General features: G+C 39.6%; 1 protein-coding gene across 1 annotated transcript in view; it reads right to left on the bottom strand.

Annotated features, from left to right (window-relative positions):
- Positions 1-246: 246 nt before the first annotated feature.
- LOC113352435 (inner centromere protein A-like) overlaps positions 247-22364 on the bottom strand; it is a 38754-nt gene continuing 16636 nt past the window's right edge. The window contains exons 4-6 of the mRNA XM_026596253.1: positions 1388-1531; positions 601-1069; positions 247-551 (exon numbers count right to left, since the gene is read on the bottom strand). Coding sequence (XP_026452038.1) covers positions 247-551; positions 601-1069; positions 1388-1531 — 918 coding nt within the window. The remainder of the gene's footprint in view (positions 552-600; positions 1070-1387; positions 1532-22364) is intronic.

Genomic DNA, 22364 nt, shown 5'->3' with positions numbered 1-22364 from the left:
TTGAACGCTGAATCCAAATCGACGAAGTACTGAGGCTAAATCATTACCGCCCCGTATTCTTTCTAGGATTGTGGTTCCCACTTCATCCTGAATTCCTTATCTTTCGGCGGCATCTTCCGGTATCCGCTTTTGTCGTTCACGCTCTTCCTTTACTCGTTTTTCCTGACGTTCACGTATTTCTTGTTTCTGCTTTTCCTTTATTCTGGCTAACCGATCCTGCTTTGCTCGTTCCATATCTTCCTGCAATTAACGTTGTTTTTGTTCCTCTTCCTCTTTTCCAGCCAACTCTTTTTTCGCTAACAGATCCTGCTTTACTCGTTCCTCTTTCTCATTTTGCTTTTCCAGTATTTCACGTAGTTTTTGTTCCTCTTCCTCTTTTCTATCCAACTCTTCTTTCGCTAACTTTTCCTGCTTTACTTGTTCCTCTTCCTTTATTCGTTTTTCATGCATTTCACGAATTTTTTGTTCCTTCTCTTCCTTCTCCTTTCTAGCCAACTCTTTGGCTAACAGATCCTGCTTTACTCGTTCGTCCTCTTCTTTTTTTGTTTTTCCTGCATTTCACGACTCTTTTGTTTTTCTCTTCCATTTCATTATTTGTACCCAACTCCGTGTCTAAAAAATCCCTCTTTTTCTGGTTATTTTCCTGCTGCAGGTGTGGTTCATTTTGTTGGTTATTCTGGTGATGCTGATTTGTATCATTATTTCCTTGTGCTGGTTGCCTTGAGTTAGGATGCTGTGCATTTTGTGATCCATATATATTGGAATGCTCCTTCTCTGTGTGTGGATGACTATCTTCTTTTTCTTGTTCTCTCTGTGGCTGTTCTTTGCTTTGTTTCAAGAGATCTTCCAAAATCTTCCTCACAACTTCCATACCTTCCGGATCCTCATTTAGAGACTCCTGGATCTCACACAGCTTTACATTTACAACCATTTGTTTTTGTCGTTGATCATTTACCTCATTTTGAAGCTCTGTGATCTTCTCTTGGAGCTTTTCCACTTGTGATTTCATGTAAAATGGAGTTATCATGGTTTTCTCCAAATCATTTTCCACTTGAGAACCAAAATTTGACTACAACAAGAAAAATTAATATAAAAGTAAATAAGGATATAAGGGTTCGTCAATTTTCAAACAATGGAGTTACAAGATACGGTGAAATAAACTGTACATCAAAATATAATATTTTGTTGTTTTCAAATTTGTGATCTTGAAGGAGTGAAACACGAGCAGGAGCATTTCCTAGTATGTTCTCAATAATAATCACGCAAATCCTACTTGGAATTTAAAAATATGAAATAGATACGTCATTAGGTTTGGTTAATACATAAGTACTTTTTCCACGGTAAATATTTTAATAATCGTGAGGTGCAGAATGAAACTGGAATTTACCTTGATATTTCTAAAAGAAGAACTCTTAAAAGTCTGGATACTTCCTGATATTTTATGTGGACTCCACCTCATGAATCTTGGGAAGCTTGTTTCATGGTTTTCTCTTTTCTCGATCAAATTATTACTTCTCTCGGCATACCAATACTGTAAAACAAGCACAAGAATGTTACTATCTATTTATCTCAAATAAAATCAAATGATTTTAATGAATGAGAATTTTTATCTCACCAAACAATAAAAAGCGGATCCATTTATCTTCTTATAATCCCCTTCAGATTTTTCAATACTATCCATCAAGTGTTTGTGGATTAAATGAGGCCAGCTAATGTTGTTTATAACATCTATGCTTTCTACTATACTGGGTAGCTACAAGGAAAACTCGATCCTCCGGTTTTTGTAAAGAAGACAGTACAACACAAGTAAAGCCCCAAAAGCCGAAAAAATTCCTCTTCATAGTTTCCCAGTGCGCTTATAACAATTGCTCTTTTCACTTGAATATTTGTCAATTCTTTGGCTTGAGCTCCGCCGAAGTACTTCTTGCACAAGTTATTTTTTCCTGGTGTTGATGGTGGTTTTTATCTTAGGTTCAAAATCGTAAAACTGTACATCTGACGTGACGTCACTATGACCATTAGCACATTTATTGAATCAATCAGCATGCCTACGTAAGAATTACCGGGGTACCCTTTTTTTTTACATGGGTCATGTTCCACGGCAGAACCCTTAACACTGACTGACATCATCTATGCCAAACCCTAATTCCCATGCTACCGCGCCAAGGCATGCCAACCATGCCAGCCGCACCACTGTGCCAATGGCAGACCATGCCAGCCATGTCACCGCGCCAAGGCATGCCAACCATGCCAGCCAAACCACTGTGCCAATGGCATACCATGCCAGCCATATCTCCGCGCCAAGGCATGCCAACCATGCCAGCCACACCTCCGCGCCAAGGCATGCCAAACATGCCAGCCGCACCTCCGCGCCAAGGCATGCCAACCATGCCAGCCACACCACATGTGCCAATGGCATGCCAACCGCCTTGCTGCGCCATACCATGCCGGCCTTCCCTATGCGGCTACCAAAACGAAGGCGTGCGATGATCAACGGCCACCCTTCGATATTAGATGCAAATCTTAGCAGTCCAAGGTCGCCAAACAACGCATGGAAACCTTTGGCCCAAACCCTAGTTTTAGCCACGCCAAACCGCGCCAAGGCATGCCATGCCACATGTGCCAATGGCATGCCAACCACCTTGTCGCGCCATACCATGCCGGACTTCCCTATGCGGCTACCAAAACGAAGGCATGCGATGATCAACGGCCACCCGCGCCATCCACCTTGCCGCGCCTAAGCCATGCCATGCAGGCCTTCCCTTCACGGCTGCCAAAACGAAAGCGTGCGACAATCAAAGGCCACCCTTCCATCTTAGATGCAAATATCAGTCGTCCAAGGTCACCAACCAACACATGGTAACCTTTGTCCCAACGCCAAAATCCTAGTTTTGGTCACGCCCAAACCGCGCCAAGGCATGCCGGCCATGCCACATGTGCCAATGGCATGCCAACCACCTTACCGCGCCATACCATGCCGGCCTTTCCTATGCGGTTACCAAAACAAAGGTAACCATCCTTCCATCTAAGATGCAAATATTAGCCGTCCAAGGTCACCAACCAACGCTTGGTAAACTTTGGCCCAAAATCCTAGTTTTGTTCACGCCCAAACCGCGCCAAGGCATGCCGCCCATGCCACATGTGCCAATGTCATGCCAGCAACTGTGCCGCGCCATACCATGCCAACCTTCCCTATGCGGTTACCAAAACAAAGGCTGGCGACGATCAACAGCCATCCTTCCATCTAAGATGCAAATCTTAGCCGTCCAAGGTCTCCAACCGACGCATGGTAACCTTTGGCCCAACGCCAAAACCTTTGTTTTGGTCACGCCCAAACCGCGCCAAGGCATGCCAGCCATGCCACATGTGCCAATGGCATGCCAACCACCTTGCCGCGCCATACCATGTCAGCCTTCCCTATGCGGCTACCAAAACAAAGGCTTGCGAAGATCAACAGCTACTTTTCCATCTAAGATGCAGATCTTAGCCGTCCAAGGTTACCAGCTAACGCATGGAAACCTTTGGCCCGGCGCCAAGCCCTAGTTTGGTCGCGCCCAAACAAAGCCAAAACCCTAACTTTTGGCCGCGCCTAAACTAAGCCATATTAAAGCCGTAACCAGCCATGCTTTCATGCCACTGGCTACCAAACGAAGGGTTGCAATAATCAACGGCTACCCTTCCTCTCAAGATGCAAAATCTCGACTGTCGAAGGTCACCACCGAGCCGGCAAGTCTCCCAAGCTCAACTTGCCGAATAAAAACATGCTACATGTTTTCCACAAAAACACTCGAGACATCAACACATGTCACAAACTGGGGGATGCTCATTGGGTATTGGTTTCTCGGTTTACAGCGTGCGGCGTACACTACGCCCGTTGTAAGATAGTGTCATAAGGATGAGGCGGTTAGTAAATACAGGGAGTAATGGTGAAACGCTTTCTTTTATGGAACATCAATTCAAGGCGTTACCGGTTACCGCCTCCTCCCATTTACTCATCTGTTTTCCGTTTCTTACGAGACCAGAGTAAGTTTCACTTCGACTTGTATAAATAGGTCTTACCTATTTCTACCGAACTACAAGTTCAGGTTAGGAGGATACAACACTCATAAAATATTTGCTAGATTTCTATCTGTTAGATTCCCACTTTATGATACATGTCGTGAAACAACTACTCTTCCAGAATCAACTATTCTGGTCTCAACACTCTCTTCGCTTCCCTCCCAAAAACCAACCCTTCTCCTTCACTTTGTAACCGAAGCAAGTCTGGAACGGCCATTTCTTGGTTTAGGCCTGATTTGTAAAGATTGATATCTCGAATCTAAAGTACTCTCTTGCAGTACATTGTTTAGGGTTTAAACTCGTTTCTCACCCACACACTCGAAATTACCAAAATCAGCAGAAATCGTTTTCACCCTCAAACAATTGGCGACCACAGTGGGAGGTTGATCTTTCGGTCACGATGTCAATTTTCAATCCTCGATCTCATACCTCGACCCAGACGTCAGGACAGTATAATCAAACGATCCGTTCAGGAATCAACGACTCATCTACGAGGCGGCTCGATTACCAGACGTGACACGACAAGGGACGACTGGGGACTTCCGAGTGGTTATAAGAAAACGATCCGATCAGGGATCGGCAGCACGATAAGGAATGACTGGGGACTTTCCACAGTCACGACGATGTTTCCCACAAAACTCGGTCTTACATCCGGGAGATTCCTTTTTCACCAAAAGATCCAAGAACCGAGTAAGTCTTTCCTAGACAAAATACGTGGTTTACTACTTCAGGTTTTCATGGGAATAATGAAACCAATAGCCATGTTATGTTTCATCTCATGCTCTCTGTCGACAAGCAATGCTCGCGATTCAGTGGCTTTCCTGGGATGTTTGCACCATTCACAATCATAAACAAAAAGCATCGTTATTCTAAAAACACTTCGTTCTAAATAATAATCCAAAACCCTCAAGGTAACATTTGTCTGTCAAACCAAAAATCCAGGAAATCAAAACCGTAAACTAGGCGTTTCATTTGCCTTTCAAAAAAAAACCTAAAATAAGAAGTTCAGAAGACAGAAATGCGTTCAAGGAAAGTTTTTCAACAATGGCTTGCTCTTCTTGGCAAAAACCTCTTTCTTGCTTTGGAGAGCCGCCCTCTTCAACTTCAGCTTTCTGGACAACTTTTCGACTTCCGCTTTCTGCTTCTTCACCATACCCGCAGAAGGACCTTCGAATGTTTCGGCCAACAACTTTTCAGCCTCAGAGAAACCTTCAACGAACCAAGGAACATTGAACTCGAAGTTTACACACGTGTCACGATGGAACCTCCAGCTCGAGACTACATCCTCAGAAACAGTATTACCAGTCACGTTGCACATGTCGCCAATCGAAGACAAAGCTTCCTCCACACGCTTAACCAACACAAATCAACTAGTAATTTTCTTGGTCGTGGCGATATGTCCGTAGCTTTCCCATATCTTGGTGTATAGCGCCGCGTATTTGGCTGGCACGTTAAATCCCCCGATCAACACATGATCCGGATGAGGAACCAGATATGGAGGGTTGAAGTCGTGGTCAAAATCGTAAAACTGTACATCTGACATGACGTCACTATGACCATTAACACATTTATTGAATCAATCATCATTCCTACGTAAGAACTACCGGGGTACCTTTTTTTTTACATTGGTCATGTTCCACGGCAAAACCCTTAACACTGACTGACATCATCTATGCCAAATCCTAATTCTCATGCTACCGCGCCAAGGCATGCCAAACATGCCAGCCGCACCACTGTGCCAATGGAAGACCATGCCAGCCACGTTACCGCGCCAAGGCATGCCAACCATGCCATCCATACCACTGTGCCAATGGCATACCATGCCAGCCACATCTCCGCGCCAAGGCATGCCAACCATTCCAGCTGCACCACTGCGCCAATGGCATGCCATGCCAGCCGCACCCCTGCGCCAAGGCATGCTAACCATGTCAGCCGCACCTCCGCGCCAAGGCATGCCAACCATGCCAGCCGCACCACATGTGCCAATGGCATGCCAACCACCTTGCTGCGCCATACCATGCCGGCCTTCGATATGCGGCTACCAAAATGAAGGAGTGCGATGATCAAAGGCCACCCTTCCATCTTAGATGCAAATCTTAGCCATCCAAGGTCGCCAAACAACACATGGTAACCTTTGTCCCAAACCCTAGTTTTGGACACGCCAAACCGCGTTGAGGCATGCCATGCCACATGTTCCAATGGCATGCCAACCACCTTGTCGCGCCATACCATGCCGGCCTTCCCTATGTGGCTACCAAAACGAAGGCGTGCGATGATCAACGGCCACCCTTCCATCTTAGATGCAAATCTTAGTCGTCCAAGGTCGCAAAACAACCCATGGTAACCTTTGGTTCAACTCTGAAACCCTAGTTTGGTCGCGCCTAAACCACGCCAAGGCATGCCGACCATGCCACATGTGCCAATGGCATGGCGCGCCATCCACCTTGCCGTGCCTAAACCATGCCATGTCGGCCTTCCCTTCACGGCTGCCAAAACGAAGGTGTGCGACAATCAACGACCACCCTTCCATCTTAGATGCAAATCTTAGACATCCAAGGTCTCCAAACAACCCATGGTAACCTTTGGCCCAACGCAAAAACCCTAGTTTGGCTGCGCCAAAACCACGCCAAGGCATGCCGCCGACCATTCCACATGTGCCAATGGCATGTCGCATCATCCACCTTGCCACGCCTAAGCCATGACATGTCGGCCTTCCCTTCACGGTTGTCAAAACGAAGATGTGAGACAATCAACAGGCACCCTTCCATCTTAGATGCAAATTTCAGCCTCCTAGGTCACCAACCAACACATGGTAACCTTTGGCCCAATGCCAAAACCCTAATTTTTTTCACGCCCAAACCGCGCCAAGGCATGCCGGCCATGCCACATGTGCCAATGGCATGCCAGCCACCTTGTCGCGCCATACCATGCCGGCTTTCCCTATGCGGTTACCAAACCAAAGGCTTGCGACGATCAACGGTCATCCTTCCATCTAAGATGCAAATCTTAGCCGTCCAAGGTCGCCAACCAACACATAGTAACCTTTGGCACAAATCCTTAGTTTTGTCACGTCCAAACCGCGCCAAGGCATGCCGGACACGCCACATGTGCCAATGGCATGCTAGACACCTTGCCGCGCCATACCATGCCGTCCTTTCCTTTGCAGTTACCAAAACAAAGGCTGGAGACGATCAACGACCATCCTTCCATCTAAGATGCAAATCTTAGCCGTCCAAGGTCGCCAACCAATGCATGGTAACCTTTGGCCCAACGCCAAAACCTTTGTTTTGGCCACGCCCAAACCGCGCCAAGGCATGCCAGCCATGCCACATGTGCCAATGGCATGCCAACCACCTGCCGCGCCAAACCATGTCGGCCTTCCCTATGCGGATACCAAAACAAAGGCTTGCGAAGATCAATGTCCACTTTTCCATCTAAGATGCAGATCTTAGCCGTCCAAGGTTACCAGCTAACGCATGACAACCTTTGACCCAACGCCAAGCTCTAGTTTGGTTGATAGACGCATTTATGTGTCTAATTTATCTCAATTGTGTATATTGTTAGTGCCCATTTTTGTACTTATTTTGGTTTTTAATCTCTTTGTAGGTGTTTTCGGATAAATAAGGCTTTGCGGCAAAAATTGGCTAAAAATGTGGCCCTTGGATTGCCGTTGATAGTGTACCGGAAATGCCCCAGAAGTGTACCGGAAATACCCCGGAGGAACCCTGAAAAAGTGCGGAAAACATCCCAAAAGAATTGCTAAAGGCATCCCTAATTTGGATAAGGGGCACCCCATTTCAAGGCATATGCTAAAGGGACTCCCAGTCTGGTTAAGGGGACACCACATTCAAAGTTCAAATAATGGAATTTGGAGGGAAAACTAAAGTTCACGTCTGATAATTTGTTGTTGGATTTCTGGGCAGTTTTGAGGGAGATTAAATCCCTGAAATCAATTGGTCTAGGCCTGTTAAGACTAAACAGACCGTATGCAAGTGATTTTATCGATCAACTTGGGCTGGAATGGTTAGGAGAAGCGATCAAAGTCCAAACATGATACATATTATTCTGTCCAGTTTCAAGGATTTCTATGAAAGATTTTGTGAGAGTTCTACGCTGGATAGTTACGTACTAGGTCCTGTTCAAGTCTTGATAAGAGTTTGGTGGAAAGATTATAGCTAACAGACGCGTACGAATAGCTTTGAGAAGCTTTGAGAAATATTTTCCGAGACTTTGGAAGAAAGAAAAAAAAAGAGATTTTATCGGGATTTCTTTGAGCTGTGAAGTATATAAGAGGTGGAGAGAAGTTAGAGAAGGTTTATCAAGAGGTTTGGGGTCGAGCAGAGACCAGAGAGAGGCTAGAGGAGCGAAGAACGGGAGCTGCAGGAAGGAGGAGTTCTGATGCTGCTGCCATTAAAGAGCACGAAGAACACGAAGAACAGACTGCATAAGACAGTCGTTTATCAACAGTGACAACGACTTGCTTCTGAGGGTCTTAAAAGAACAGCGTCAACAGCAGGAGTGAGGTATCGTTATTTAAAGCAGTGGTGTTTTATCGTTCTTCTCTGGACGCTTAAAGAGGGTCGTAGTTTCACTGTATTATATTTTTCACTCTTTTAATCATACTTTGAGCATCAACTATATATTTTAAAAACATGATTATTATGATTAACTAAACCCCAACACTGGGATGATGGAGGAAGCCGTTCTTTACGCATATGATAATTATATTAATTCTTTTTTTGACTACTTGCACTTTTTATTAATCGATTTATGATTTTTCTTAATTGGTTGTGATATCGTATGATGATGTATGCTTGGTCGTAGTGCTTTTGATGCATCATGCTAGTGATATACAATAAATATTCTAAAAATCTACCTTGGCAAGAATGAGAGTCCTTATGATTTGAGCTATAATTGTTTCGAATAAATATATGAATTGTGTGAATGATTAATGGTGGAATCCTGAATCCTAGTGTCTCTTGATCCTGTGACAAACGTTTGTATATATTTTTATGTTTTTAAATCTTTACAAGTCCGAGCAACGAACTCTTATTTACCGCACGAAAATTACTTCAACAAAATGGCGCCGCCGACGCGGACTTGTTTATAGATTTGTTTTTAGGTTTAATTTTTATTTATTTATTTATTATTATTTGTTCCTTTTTACGTTTCTTTTTATGTCTTTGATTTACAGGTTCGAAGTGGAATACTAAGGACTTGGGAACAAAAAGCTTAAAGCTAAAAGCTAAAAGCTAAAAGAGAAGAAAAAAAAAGAAGACATAATTTTTTTTTAGGATTTAATTTTTATTATTATTATTTTTTTTTGTATATAGCTTTTATTTATTTTTTTTAGAATTTGTAAATAGGCTTTATTTTTCATAATTTTTCTAATTTTTGGACTTTTTATTTGGACTTTATTCTGGACTTTTGGACATTTTTATTTTTATTTTTAAACCCTACGGAAGGGTATCCTTAAATACAAACTGTTTGCATGGAAGGACGACGATTACGATATCGTCTCGGCCCCTCGGGTTCGTACATGACATAGGAGTCGTGGCCCGAGTCGACTTCAACGGTTCATCCCCCGTCTGGTACGAGAGGTAAGTCCATCGAAACACTCGCGAATCTCCTGTAAGCGAGTTACTATATTCCTTAAGGTGATTCATTGATTGAGGACGAATTTGGACTGTTTTTAAATTCCTAGTAAAGGGCAAGGCCTGGCCAATATAAGATAAGGGTTCGGATTTCATCACCGCTCCCTTCTTGCCCGCCTTAGGAAAACGAAACCTAACGCGAACCCAAGCTTAAAATTTGGAATAGAACGAGACCGATAGGGTAACGAGCTTAATAGGAAACTCGTTCGAAAAATATTGGTTGCTCTTTAAGCACACTCCAAAGTTCATGATGGTTTCTGTGAGTTGAATGCGTGACTGCGCCGCCTTGTGATAGCGGAGAGGCCTTGGGTATCAAAGCTCCACTGAGCTTCCCTCGCCTCAATTCAACTTACTTTGACTCGGATTGATTCCAGAGGGGTTTTCTCAAATTGCAACGAATTCCCTTTCGAAAGATAGAAGCTGGTCTAGAAACAATCTAAGTGGAGTCATCATGCTTTTTTTTTGCTAGAAATCTTTAGGTTTGTTTTGGTGGAGTCGAGTCGGCCTTGTTTGTGGTTGCGTAGAATTCCCATGCAATTAAGAATGTCGAACTGGTATGATAGAAGCCAATACAATGAATATCGACCTGAATTTGAATATGGACATCATCAGTATTATGACCATAGTGAGAATAGTGGCTGGGGACGCCAACCTTTTCAAGGTTATGGTTCATACCATGGTGAGCCCAATTACTATCCGCACGCACATCAGTCATACGAGCAAGAAGATTATAATACTAGTTCTTCGTCTTTAGAGGATACAATCAAACTATTGAAAAGTAGTCCTTATTATGATCCTTCAGTTCCTATTCCTTCTCTAGAAGAGACTCTCAGGAATTTAGCTGAGTCATCACGTCAGTTAGCTGAATCGACGTATAAATTAGATGAGGTGAATAATGTAGTTATGGACGAAAGAACTGCAACAACAACTGAATCTGTAAAAGATATCCTCAATAGATTAACTCAAAACTTAGATCCTACACTAAGGGAACTTTCTTTGGAAGAGACCCTTGAGAGGATAGCTGAGTCGACACGTAGACTTGAGTTAGAAACGAACAAAAGTATTGCTCGAAATAACTTGAATTTCCAATATAGTGTATCCAATAATACCCTTGAGAATGAAGATAGTTTTTCACATAATCAAGATAACGAGGTTATAATTGGTAACACTACTTATTTAGATAAGGTTCAATCATCTTCGTACTATGATGATGAGGATAGCAGTAATGAAGAATCTGAAATATGTAGGCATAGTGATCAGGAGTCTAGTAATCCAATTGAACTGTATAGTGATTATATTATTTCTAGTTCAAATCCAAATAATTTTTATGATTATTCACCTATTCAAAAGGACGAGGATTTGATTAGGGATACCACCGTTTTAGACGATGTAGTTTTTCCTTTTGATTACGAAGACGATAGTGGTTTAGAGGAACGGGTTCATTTCGAAAATACTGTTTTAGAGTCTAGCGACTTAGAAACAATAGTCTTGGAAGAAGAAGATAGACCCGTAGAGATGAGTAAAGATGCACTACTTGATAATAACTTAGAAGAATCTCTTGAATATTTTAAGGACTCTGAAGATACGGAAGTTCAAGAAATAATTAGAGGTCTATCTAGAGACACTGAAAACTCTAAGTTTGGGGGTGATTATCACTTCCCTAGTGCCTTACCTTTAACTCTCAGAAAGTCTCCACACTTAGGACTTGATATCTGTGCCTCGACCATTTTACAAGATTACCTTCATACTCGTTTTCCCGAGCCTAATGATGTCCAGGAAGAAGTTCAGTCGTTAGAAACCCATCCTCTGGTTGATGTGGTTTGCCCAGGCTATGATCCCCAGATTGACTTTGTTTTCCCACCAAATAGTTTTCTTCCAACTGTGGGAACGTTTATATTCCAAATGTATCGAATATTAAGTTGTGAGACTAAACCTAAATGCTTTAGGATATTAGAATCGACACATTTTCTTAAGAATGACCACTACTCTCACTGTGGTCAATTATGTAAGTCAAACCTGATTGACTTAGAGGATCCTCAATTTTTTTAGGTTATTATTATGTGCTTCTAAGTTCTTATTTGAGTATTTACAGACTCTAGGACCTAATAATTCGGATCTCTATTTTGAGGAGCTGCAGCCTAAAGAAATATATTTAGACCCTTTTATAGAACCTGAACCTGAACCACAATTAGATATAGATATCTTAATCAGGAAACTAGGTAAGGGTTTGCTAGTCTTGTTCATTTTCTTGGTTTATTGCAGTTTCCTTTGGTCATCTCTATTTGGTTTTGAAGACCCACAGTTATTTCGAATGTTACTATATGATTCGAGTTGACTAATCCTTGCTTAGTCTGGCTGAAGACTTTAAACTTAGCACTTCTTGGGAGGTAACCCAATATTCATGCGACACGGTAATATCTTTCCTTATCTCTTTTGCTTCAAATGGTAACAGTTTCTCCTTGTTCATACTTTTAATTTCATCTTTAGAACATTGAGGACAATGTTAGATTTAAGTTTGGGGGTATGGGAGAAACTTTTTAGTTGCAATAAATAAACTCCAGAGCTTAGAAATTTATGCCTATTTAGGATTGCACTAACCAATCTAAGTGGATGGAAGCATTTTGGTTGTAGGAGTTGAGGAACCAATCTGATTAGATGGCAACATCTAGAAGAGTCTATTCATAAAAGCACAGAGCTCAGGTGTTAGAAATAACATGATAGTTTCACCATATCTCGTTGAGTCCTTTTCACTTCTATTTTTATTTTATTTTGTTTTTAAACTATGTTTCTCTAAGTGATAGGTGGGGCCCACGATTCAAGTTGTTACCAATGCTAGGGTGAATTAGAGTGATTGAGATACCATGAAAAAAAAAAGTTGAAAAAAAAAAAGTTGAAAAAAAAAATTTGAGACCAGACCATTCGACCAAAAGGAAAATTCAATAAAGTCGACCACTGGTACCCTTGTATATGCCAGTTTTGTTGACCTAGAGTTAGGTTATCGACTACTGATACCCTTGTATATGCCAGTGTGTTGATATTAGTCAGACTAGTATCTCAATCCATTATGATAGGTTCATTTTGGCGGAGGCCTTCAGACAGATATGGGAAACGCCGTTCACTTAGTAAACATCAAAACCATCTATGTTTTTCTATATCCATCTCTTAATCTTTCCATGTGATTAGTTTGACTCCGAATATGATGTCCATAGTGCAACTATCTGAGTAGAGCTCTGTCACTTTATATGAATTTTAGTATGCTTGAGTGCAAACTCGTGTACATCAATTGGAATTTCGCATCAGGGTACTTCTTCCTGTAGTCAATAAGTATGCCAACCAAGGAGATTCTTTAGTGCCTTCCAAGGTTCTGCGTAGATAGCTAAGGTCTGGAGTACAGGTTTTGTGGGTATATCTCTGGTAAGCCCTCCCGAGACTATAACTCGGCCACTAGGGCCACCTAGGGGTTTAAAGGCTTATTGCATACGCTAAATGCAATCGACGATGCCTGCGACAGTGAGTTAGGATTTTATTTTTTATTTGATTTGCTCGGGACTAGCAAATAATAAGTTTGGGGGTATTTGATAGACGCATTTATGTGTCTAATTTATCTCAATTGTGTATATTGTTAGTGCCCATTTTGTACTTATTTTGGTTTTTAATCTCTTTGTAGGTGTTTTCGGATAAATAAGGCTTTGCGGCAAAAATTGGCTAAAAATGTGGCCCTTGGATTGCCGTTGATAGTGTACCGGAAATGTCCCAGAAGTGTACCGGAAATACCCCGGAGGAACCCTGAAAAAGTGCGGAAAACATCCCAAAAGAATTGCTAAATGCATCCCTAATTTGGATAAGGGACACCCCATTTCAAGGCATATGCTAAAGAGACTCCCAGTCTGGTTAAGGGGACACCACATTCAAAGTTCAAATAATGGAATTTGGCGGGAAAACTAAATTTCACGTCTGATAATTTGCTGTTGGATTTCTGGGCAGTTTTGAGGGAGATTAAATCCCTGAAATCAATTGGTCTAGGCATGTTAAGACTAAACAGACCGTATGCAAGTGATTTTATCGATCAACTTGGTCTGGAATGGCTGGGAGAAGCGATCAAAGTCCAAACAGGATACGTATTGTTCTGTCCAGTTTCAAGGATTTCTATGAAAGATTTTGTGAGAGTTCTACGCTAGATAGTTACGTACTAGGTCATGTTCAAGTCTTGATAAGAGTTTGGTGGAAAGATTGTAGCTAACAGACGCGTACGAATAGCTTTGAGAAGCTTTGAGAAATATTTTCCGAGACTTTGGAAGAAAGAAAAAAAAGAGATTTTATCGGGATTTCTTTGAGCTGTGAAGTATATAAGAGGTGGATAGAAGTTAGAGAAGGTTTATCAAGAGGTTTGGGGTCGAGCAGAGACCAGAGAGAGGCTAGAGGAGCGAAGAACGGGAGCTGCAGGAAGGAGGAGTTTTGCTGTTGCTGCTGCCATTAAAGAGCACGAAGAACACGAAGAACAGACTGCATAAGACAGTCGTTTATCAACAGTGACAACGACTTGCTTCTGAGGGTCTTAAAAGAACAACGTCAACAGCAGGAGTGAGGTATCGTTATTTACAGCAGTGGTGTTTTATCGTTCTTCTCTGGACGCTTAAAGAGGGTCGTAGTTTCACTGTATTATATTTTTCACTCTTTTAATCATACTTTGAGCATCAACTATATATTTTAAAAACATGATTATTATGATTAACTAAACCCCAACACTGGGATGATGGAGGAAGCCGTTCTTTACGCATATGATAATTATATTAATTCTTTTTTTGACTACTTGCACTTTTTATTAATCGATTTATGATTTTTCTTAATTGGTTGTGATATCGTATGATGATGTATGCTTGGTCGTAGTGCTTTTGATGCATCATGCTAGTGATATACAATAAATATTCTAAAAATCTACCTTGGCAAGAATGAGAGTCCTTATGATTTGAGCTATAATTGTTTCGAATAAATATATGAATCGTGTGAATGATTAATGGTGGAATCCTGAGTCCTAGTGTCTCTTGATCCTGTGACAAAAGTTTGTATATATTTTTATGTTTTTAAATCTTTACAAGTCCGAGCAACGAACTCTTATTTACCTCACGAAAATTACTTCAACATTGGTCGCGCCCAAACAAAGCCAAAACCCTAACTTTTGGCCGCGCCTAAACTAGGCCATATTAATGCCGTACCGTCCATGCTTTCATGCCACTGTCTACCAAATGAAGGGTTGCAATAATCAACGGCTACCCTTCCTCTCAAGATGCAAAATCTCGACCGTCGAAGGTCACCACTGAGCCGGAAAGTCTCCCAAGCTCAACTTGCCGAACAAAAACATGCTACATGTTTTCCACGAAAACACTCGAGACATCAACACATGTCAAAAACTGGGGGATGCTCATTGGGTATTGGTTTGGAAGTTTACAGCGTGCGGTGTACACTACGGCCGTTATAAGACAGTGTCATAAGGATGAGGCGGTTAGTAAATACAGGGAGTAATGGTGAAACGCTTTCTTTTATGGAACATCAATTCCAGGCGTTACCGGTTACCACCTCCTCCCATTTACTCATATGTTTTCCATTTCTTACGAGACCAGAGTACGTTTCACTTCGACTTGTATAAATAGGTCTTACCTATTTCCACCGAACTACAAGTTCAGGTCAGGAGGATACAACACTCAGAAAATATTTGCTAGCTTTCCATCTGTTAGCTTTCCATCTGTTAGCTTCCCACTTTATGATACAAGTCGTGAAACAACTACTCTTCCAGAATCAACTATTCTGGTCTCAACACTCTCTTCGCTTCCCTCCCAAAAACCAACCCTTCTCCTTCACTTTGTGACCGAAGCAAGTCTGGAATGAACATTTCTTAGTTTAGGCTGGATTTCTACAGATTGATCTCCCGAATCTAAAGTACTCCCTTGCAGTACATTGTTTATGGTTTAAACTCGTTTCTCACCCACACACCCGAAATTACCAAAATCAGCAGGAATCGTTTTCACCCTCAAACACCTGGACACACTAATCGTGTCTTTAGCAAGTCTTTTTTACCGTTCTTTAATATTTGCATTCCAAAAATAAGAGTCATTTCTTCAGGAGTTGGTTCATATCCTTCTTCTTCACGCACTAGGAATCCACCTTTTCCATCTTTTAAGTGTTTATAAGTGTCAGTCAATTTCTTAATCTCAGCGTTTGGTCTTCCCAACTCGTTTGTAGTTATTTGGTTGTTGATGAACACCTGTAGTAAGTTCCAGAAAGGAGTTGTCGATAACAGACCCCGTTGTTTATCATTCAGCACTAATTTCTTGTCACCAACAAAGAGTTCGTGCAACAGACCAAAGCCTGCCCTAAATGCAAAACGGCTGACTTCGTTTTCTGTACCATGGTTGCAGGGCATGATTAAGTTGTACCATTAAAATTTAAAAATCAACAAAATGTGAAAAAACTTGCTAAGCATCAATTAGGTCAGAATGCCATAATGGCACAAATAATCGAGTGATGGTGTTAATTGTGTCAATTTTTATTTGTAGAAAGAATACATTCCCAAATTGATGTTAAGTACTATGTTTCATATTCTTAAAAAGACTCCAGTCACTTCAATATATTTTATCAAAAGATATGTTAAGTACTAAAGCAGATTGTGATTTAATGTTTGTTGATTCATCTATGTCGGATAATTCTATTATTGCATGGTGCAGAATCATTTGATAAAAATCTAATCAACAATTTGGAGTAGCAAGGTGTCACTGCATTGGACAGAATTTTCTCTTGTTCATAATTTCGAAGTAGGTGTAGAATTGGATTTCCTCGTAATATCTCGTTGTGTGTTTGTAAATAGTAATGTAATATACAGGTAAATGCTCTAGCGAAACTAGCGCGAAGAAATCATGCAACTAAGAAATGGTGTGTGTTTCCTTCTGATGTAATTTCAGAGGAAACTGCCTTCGCCGTGTGATTTACCCTTTCTAATGAATTTTGATTTCAATATAAAATTAAAATGGTGAAACATATTTGCTGCACTGCCTGTGCAAATGCAATATTTATATTGCACCAATGCAGAATGAAATTCTCAAGTGCAACACCTAGTTAGCACAATATTTTCGTGATAATCCTTACGCCAAAAATACTTTCTTTGCTAAGTTAATAAATAGTAAATACAGTTTAGTGGACTACCTCTTTCTCTGTTTGATGTATCCTTCTTCCTGGATCTTTCTACTGTTTTTTCCTTCTTCCGAGAGCTTTCTACTGTTTTTTTCTTCTTCCGTGAGTTTTCTACTGTTGTATCTTTGGAACCTCCTCTGCGCCTCTTATTATTCCCCATCAAACTAAATCAGAAATGACGCTGTAATTTAGTTTACAGTGAGCGAATATAGAAAATCTTAAAACATCCAAACGACAAAGAACAAAAAAGAACCTTGAGACAGCAGAACAATCACGTAGAAGAAAGGGAAGAACAATCGAATTGAACAATTTGAACTTATAAATTACCTGAAGATCTAAAATGCGATATTAATAAACAAGGAAGCCTGTTGATGAAAATAGAATATACGCTGGAATCTTCTAGTGTAATAGATCTGGTTTCTGGCGGAGTTAGATGAATGGAGGGGGAAAGGTAAAGCATAGAGTAGGCAGTATCTCTCTTGCAAAGCACTTTGCAGAACATTAAATGGGAATCACTTAAACCGTTGCATTAAATAGGCATCACGCATGAAAAAAATAAATATTACTTGAAAAAATCATCAACCGAGGTTAAATGTTAGTAATTCCAACTCCCAAAGTATTGAGCCTGTCAATGACCAGTTTGCATAGGTTAGGGAAAAGCAAGCGTTATTCTCACTGTACAACATATATATTCATGAATTCAGCATTTGCATGAATAAAAATTATAGCAAAAAGACAAACGATCATGTCCTATAGACCTGTATTGTTTAATCTTCCATTGCCATGTTAGGTGAAGATTTTGTTTTCCACCCCTTTTATGTGAAAATTTCATATTTCTCTTGAATATATAAAATTTTGTTATGTTTTTTTCCATTCCCTTTCACTTTGAATTGAGTGAAAATTTTGTTTTCACCAATATATTTTTGGAATATTTTGCCTTTCTCAACATAACATGTTTGACTTCCTAGTGGAAAAATAAACTTTTTCTTGGGTTTTGAACCCAATCCAAAAGTATGATACCATGATGTATCCAGGTCTAATAGCCTTGGGAGTCGGGGCCCTAGTTAGCAATCCGGTGGATGGGGAAAGTTCGGGACGGCATACATACGTGTATTATTCGCTTTTACGTATTCTAAATTATGTCCATTATTCGGTCAACGGTTCGTGATTCGACAATAGTTCAGGAAAGGCACACATACATTTATACATCTTTTTAGAGATATGAATTCGTCATACAAAATTCGGCGTACATTAATTAGTATGTTAAGACATTATTAATACATATTTTATTCCTTTTCAAAAAAAACTACAGATTATTTGAAGGTATTGCAATTTGAACTCACCCCAACTAGGTAAATTGACGACCGAACTAATTAGGCGCATTATCCGCGGATCCGAATAGTACGCGAATAATTCAGAAATCCCAAAAAACCGCGTACTAGGGTCGGGGTTGCGGTCATACGCGAATAAAACGTGGTTCGGTTCGTTCCCGATTTTTTTCTTCTGTTATACTCCTTCCGTTCCATTTTGCTTTATTTTTTAGGGTTTTTTTTATGTTCCAAAATAGACGAGTGTTTAGATATTTTTCCCAAATTCTCACTAGTTTGCCCTTGCTTTAGAATCATACCATACCATTAATTTTCATTGAAATTAGTAAATGGATAATTAATCTAATTTTTAAATCCACTCCATGGAGGATAAATACTCTATCCCAAGTAAATTGTAACGGAATCCGTAATATACACTAAATATAGATACTAAAAACTATGTGCTTTAAATTTTTAGGAAGCTATCAATATGGGTAGATCTGGGTTATTTCTTAATGGGGTAGGATCCATTGACATGGTTATAATGACATAATCTGTTGACATGGTTATCATTTTTTCTACCAAATCCGACGGGCAATGAATTTGAGGCCAATTTTTTGACGGCATGTTCTTCTTATAAGTCTCTACACTCCCACCAAAATGAGAGCATTCCGAGATGTATAAGAACACCATCTGCCATTTTGAATATCCACCGTTGAAGATTAACGGTTGAAATTAAAATTTGTGGATGGTGAAGTTTCGTATTTCGGAATTCTCTCATTTTTAGTAGGAATGTGGAGTTTTATAAGAGGAACATGTCGTCAAAATATAAGCTTTAAATTCATTGCCGGTTGCGTTTGGTAGAAAAAATGGGGTCATGTTAACTTGTATACCCGTATACATGTTAAGATTCATTAAAATAACAATTTTTTGCATTGGAAAGAAGATTTGTTTGTTTTGTTGCAATAAAAACAACAATTCTTTACACTGGAAACAAGATTTATTGTTTTTAAGACAAGAAAAACCAATTTCTAGTAGAATAAGACAAAAAAAACACAATTTCCAATGAAGTAAAATAATTCTTTATTTAACCTTAACATGTATACGGGTATACAAGTTAACAAAAGCCGAAAAAATGATAACCATGTCAATAGATAATGTCATTATAACCATGTCAATGTATCCTTCCCCTTTCTTAATAGGTTAGGATCCGTTGACATGGTTATAATGACATAATCTTGACATTTTAGAGTCATTTCTCTACCAAACCCAACGGGCAATGAATTTGAGGCTAAATTTTTGATGACATGTTGTTCTTATAAGGCTCTACACTTCCACTAAAAATGAGAGCATTTCGAGATATATGAGACCACCATCTACCGTTTTGAATATCAACCGTTGAAGATTAACGGCTGCAGTTAAAATTTGTGGATGGTGAAGTTCTGTATTTAGGAATTTTATCATTTTTAATAGGAATGTAGAGTTTTATATAAGGAACATGCTGCCAGAAAATTAGATTTAAATTCATTATCGGTAGGGTTTGGTAGAGAAAATGATAACCATGTCAACAGATTATGTCATTATAACCATGTCAACGGATTGCTTAAAAAACTCTACAATGTCAAGTAAAATGGAACGGAGATAGTATATCTATAGGAAAAAAGCATACAAATAGAAAACATCATAAATTACCTAGAAATTGTTGGTCAATAAATTAAATTTGACTCATTTAATTTGAACGATTTGGAATTTAAACTGAAGTGTTCCACTACTGAATATGGACTAAAAGTTAGATATTCATCCATTGGAAAATGTTGGTCAATAACCGTATTTAAACCATTTAAATATGGGGTAGGATCCGTTGACATGGTTATAATGACATAATCTTGATATTTTAGCGCCATTTTCTCTACTATATCCAACGGGCAATGAATTTGAGGCTAATTTTTTGATGACATTTTCTTCTTATAAGTCTCTACACTCCCATCAAAAATGAGAGCATTCCGAGATGTATAAGACCACCATATACCATTTTGAATATCAACCATTTAAGATTAACGGTTGAAATTAAAATTTTTGGATGATGAAATTTCGTATTTCAGAATTCTCTCATTTTTACTAGGAATGTAGAGTTTTATGCGAGGAACATGTCGCAAAAATATTACCTTTAAATTCCTTGACGGTTGAATTTGGTAGAAAAAATGATAACCATGTCAACGAATTCTTTTCCTTTAAATATTTGGTCGATCAATAACTTTAATTAAAAACATACTGATATGTTTTTCAATGATGTTGTAGTAATAAGTTCGTTGAGACTTGTGAAAGCAAAAGATTTCAGACTTATAACACTTAAAAATAGAAAACTTATTGCAAAATTGATTTCAAGATATTAAAAGTAACCAAGACACTAGATTCCACTATTACACATGAATGAACGATACCAAATATGTTTCAAAACTCTAACTATCCTTTAAGTCCTTTATTTCTTAATTCACACATAATCAAACATATTCTCAAATATTAATTGTATTACCTAAGAATAGACTATCAATCAATTAAACAAAGTATAATCTATCAAATTGAATCACAAGTAATTAACAAAATTATGTGAACATTTAGAACTCCGCACAAGCGGTGATTGAATGAATTATAAATTTTAAATTAGAGAAAATAAAATTGTTACCAATCATTCATGCATAGATAGATTCATCCATTGCCTTGGTTGCGCTAGAATTAGCTCATCATCATGGAAACACGCTCAAAATTCATTTTTATTGCTCAAAAGGTGTTTACAAAGATGAAATGGGAGAAACAATGATAAAACAGTGATTTTCTTTTCTCTCCCAAAAACTCTCCCCAAATGTGCTCTCTAGCTCTCTATTTATACACACAAATACACATCACTCAAATATATTCTTCCATAACTCCAAATCTTCTTCTTTTTAATTAAAAATATCTTCAGAATTTTTCCTTCTCTTTATTCTTTATATTTCTTTGCTAAATCCATATCTTCTTCAATTCGCAGAATAAAATCCAAGATAAAATCTTCTAAGGATATCTTTCTTGTTTAATACAAGATAACTTCCTTTTTCTTCAAAAATTCATGTTTGTAAGGTAAGAAGATATTCTTATCTTAAAGATAATAAATCCTTTACCGTTGAAACCAAATTTCCCGCCAATTTTTTCTTTTCAAATCAAGGAAGAAGATGGAGCCCCCTTAACCAGTAATGGGGTGCGATTAGCAGTTGGTTCCCTGCGGTGCCCCTTGTCCAAAACTGAGAGTCCGAATAACATGTGTCCTCCGAGGGTCCAAATAGCACTTTTTGAGCAACTTTTTCCACACAAGTGTATTTCTCCAAAAACACCTACACAAACATAAAAACACCATAATAAGTACAAAATCAAGTACTAGCAATAGAGACACTGAGGACAATTCAGACACAAAAATGTGTCCATCAAATACCCCCAAACTTATTATTTGCTAGTCCTCGAGCAAATTAATATAAAATGTCTACACTTAGCACGTGCAGCAAGCCGTTAAACCTCTAGGTGGCCCTAGCGGCGGAGTGTTGTCTCCGGAGGGTTTACCAGAGGTGTACCCACAAAACCTTTACTCCAGACCCTAGCTATCTACGCTGAACCTTGGAAGGCACTAAAGAATCTCCTTGGTTGGCATACAATCATTGACTATAGGAGGAAGTACCCTGATGCGAAATTCCAATTGTTGTACACGAGTTTGCACTCATCATACTAAAATTCATATATAAGTGACAGAGCTCTACTCAGATAGTTTCTAGACATCATAAACGGAGTCAACCAATCATATGGAAAGATTAACAAGATGGATAAAGAGAAAATAGATGGTAAAAGTGAACGGTGTTTCCCATATTTTTCTGAAGGCCTTTGCCAAGATGAGCCTATCCTAATGGACTGAGATACCAGTCTGACTAATATCAACACAACTGGCATATACAAGGGGACCAGTAGTCGATAAACCTACCTCTAGGTCAACACAACTGGCATGTACAAGGGCACCAGTGGTCGACTTTATTGAATTTATTCCGGTTGGTCTGATGGTCTGGTCTCAAACTTCTTTTTTTTTGGTATCTCAATCACCCTATTTCACCTAGCAATGGTAACAACTTGAGTCGTGTTCCCCACC

The sequence above is a fragment of the Papaver somniferum genome, chromosome 2 (assembly GCF_003573695.1).
Source record: "Papaver somniferum cultivar HN1 chromosome 2, ASM357369v1, whole genome shotgun sequence".
In the NCBI taxonomy this organism is placed as follows: Eukaryota; Viridiplantae; Streptophyta; class Magnoliopsida; order Ranunculales; family Papaveraceae; genus Papaver; species Papaver somniferum.
This window is presented reverse-complemented; position numbering and strand designations above follow the sequence as displayed.